Source organism: Tribolium madens, unplaced genomic scaffold (assembly GCF_015345945.1).
Source record: "Tribolium madens isolate multiple individuals breed KSU strain unplaced genomic scaffold, Tmad_KSU_1.1 Scaffold_7;HRSCAF=85;Tcas5.2_LG10, whole genome shotgun sequence".
NCBI classification, from domain to species: Eukaryota; Metazoa; Arthropoda; class Insecta; order Coleoptera; family Tenebrionidae; genus Tribolium; species Tribolium madens.
The window spans coordinates 9,765,916-9,768,038 of NW_025401050.1; the positions used below are offsets into that span (position 1 = coordinate 9,765,916).

Below are 2,123 nucleotides of genomic sequence, written 5' to 3' on the forward strand. Positions count from 1 at the left end.
CAGATTTTTTTCTGAAATCATAAAATTCGATATTTTAGAATCTTCCAGTTTCAAATCTTTAAAAACGCAAATTAGATGAATTAAATATTAATTGCTTGCAAAAATCTGCATTAATTAACCTTGAGTTTTAATTACTGTTAATACTTGCCTTTAGTTTAAGCATTAAAAAATCGCCACTCATTTTTTTTTTTTCATTTCTCCTCTACTTACTTGCAAGGACTTGCTAACCTGAAGATATTTTCGTCGCCTTTCTTCCTGGTAGATTTTCTTCATGGCTTCTGCTTGTCGATGAGCGAGTTCGTCTTCGCTCAAATACTCTTTGATTTCCTGTCTTACTGGTGTTTTGTAATGGATTGTCACTTCGTTTTCCACATATTTTCTTGGAGATTCTGGAAATTTGAAGACGAGTTAGTGGTAGAATTGCAACATTCAACCGTTATTAATGAGACATTTCGAGGTCAAGTGAATTCTTCGGCGTAGTTGTGCCATTAGCATTCGATTCGATGGTGTATTGTGTGAAAATTGAGGTTTTATGCGATTCGCACGAGACTAATTTGAGGAAAATAGAAAAAAATGCATAAAATTTTAATAAAATTACAAATTAGAGATAGAAATCAAAAATTTATATTCTAGGAATAAAAATATTTGTTGCTAAAAACTAAGTCTAGTTTAGAATCTTTGATAATCTAGGATTCTAAAACTAATCAAAAAAATTTAAATTCTAGAACCAAAAGTTCTGAATCTGAGCACAAAATGGAGAAAACTAGAATTAATATGTGTCCCAATCATAGAATTCTGGTCGTTTCAAAAATTAAAGGCTGGCCATAAAAAATAATTTCTAGAATCACATCTAGAACCAAAAGTTCTAAATCTAGAAATAAAAGCACGTCATAGAATTCTGGTCGTTTCAAAAATTGAAGGCTGGCCATGAAAAAATTCTAGAATCACATCTAAAAACAACACTTTAAAATTAAAATGTCTAGCTGAAAAAAGATAAACAATCTAAAAAACTGGCCACAGAATGAAGATTCTAGAACCAAATCTAAAAAAATAGAATAACTAAATAAATAAAAAAAATTAAAAGGATAGTCATAGAATACAAATTTTAAAATCAAGTGTGAAAATATCGCGATGTTTTAATTGAAAAAAATGAAACAATCTAGAAGGAAAAATCATAAAAGAAACGAGTAAATTCTAGAATAAAATCTAAGAAAAACAAGATGTCTAACTGAAAAAAAATCTAGAAGGCTGACTATAAATAATAAAAATTTGTTGCTAAAAACTAATTCTAGTTTAGAATCTTTAATTTTAAAATTCTAGAATTCTAAAACCAGTCAAATATTTTCTAGATTCTAAAACCAAAAGTTCTAAATCTAGAAACAGGAGCACATCATAGAATTCTGGTCGTTTAAAAAAAATCTGGGCTGGCCATAAAAAAAATCTAGAATCACATCTAGAAACAACGCTTTAAAATTAAAATGTCTAACTGAAAAAAGAAAAAAAATCTAAAAAAAACTAGCCATAAAATGAGGATTCTAGAATCAAATCTAAAAAAATTGAATAACTAAAAAAATAAAAAAAATTAAAAGGACAGCCATAAAATACAAATGTTTAAATCAAGTGTGAAAATATGGCTTCAGAATTAAAATGTTTTAGTTGAAAAAATAAAAAACTTTAGACGGAAAAATCGTGAAAAAAACAAGTAGATTCTAGAATAAAATCTGAGAAAAACGCTTCAAAAGCTGAAAAAAAATCTAGAATAAATACTTATTGCTAAAAATTAATTCTAGTTTAGAATCTTTAAAATTCTAGAATTCTACAACAATTCAAAAATTATTTTTATTTTAGAATCAAAAACTCTGAATTTAGAAGCAAGAGCACAAAATGCAGAAAACTATAATTAATAAGTGTCACAATCAAATAGAATTCTGGGTATTTCAAAAATTGTTAAAATCACAAGCTTTCTAAATTCTAGAATCAAAACTTCTGAATTTAGAAACAAAATGCAATTCCCTAATCAAAAAGTTAATTAAAATAGAAATTTAATATTTGAAATATTTTCTCAATTTAAATAATTATAAAATTATATCAGTAGCTAAAATTTTATATTTTGAGCTGTTTCT

General features: G+C 26.3%; 1 protein-coding gene across 1 annotated transcript in view; it reads right to left on the reverse strand.

Moving 5' to 3' along the window:
• The window catches only part of LOC123010057, a 75,414-nt gene that overhangs the window by 12,251 nt on the left and 61,040 nt on the right, over positions 1–2,123 (reverse strand). Inside the window, exon 26 of the mRNA XM_044406690.1 lies at positions 211–389. Coding sequence (XP_044262625.1) covers positions 211–389 — 179 coding nt within the window. The remainder of the gene's footprint in view (positions 1–210; positions 390–2,123) is intronic.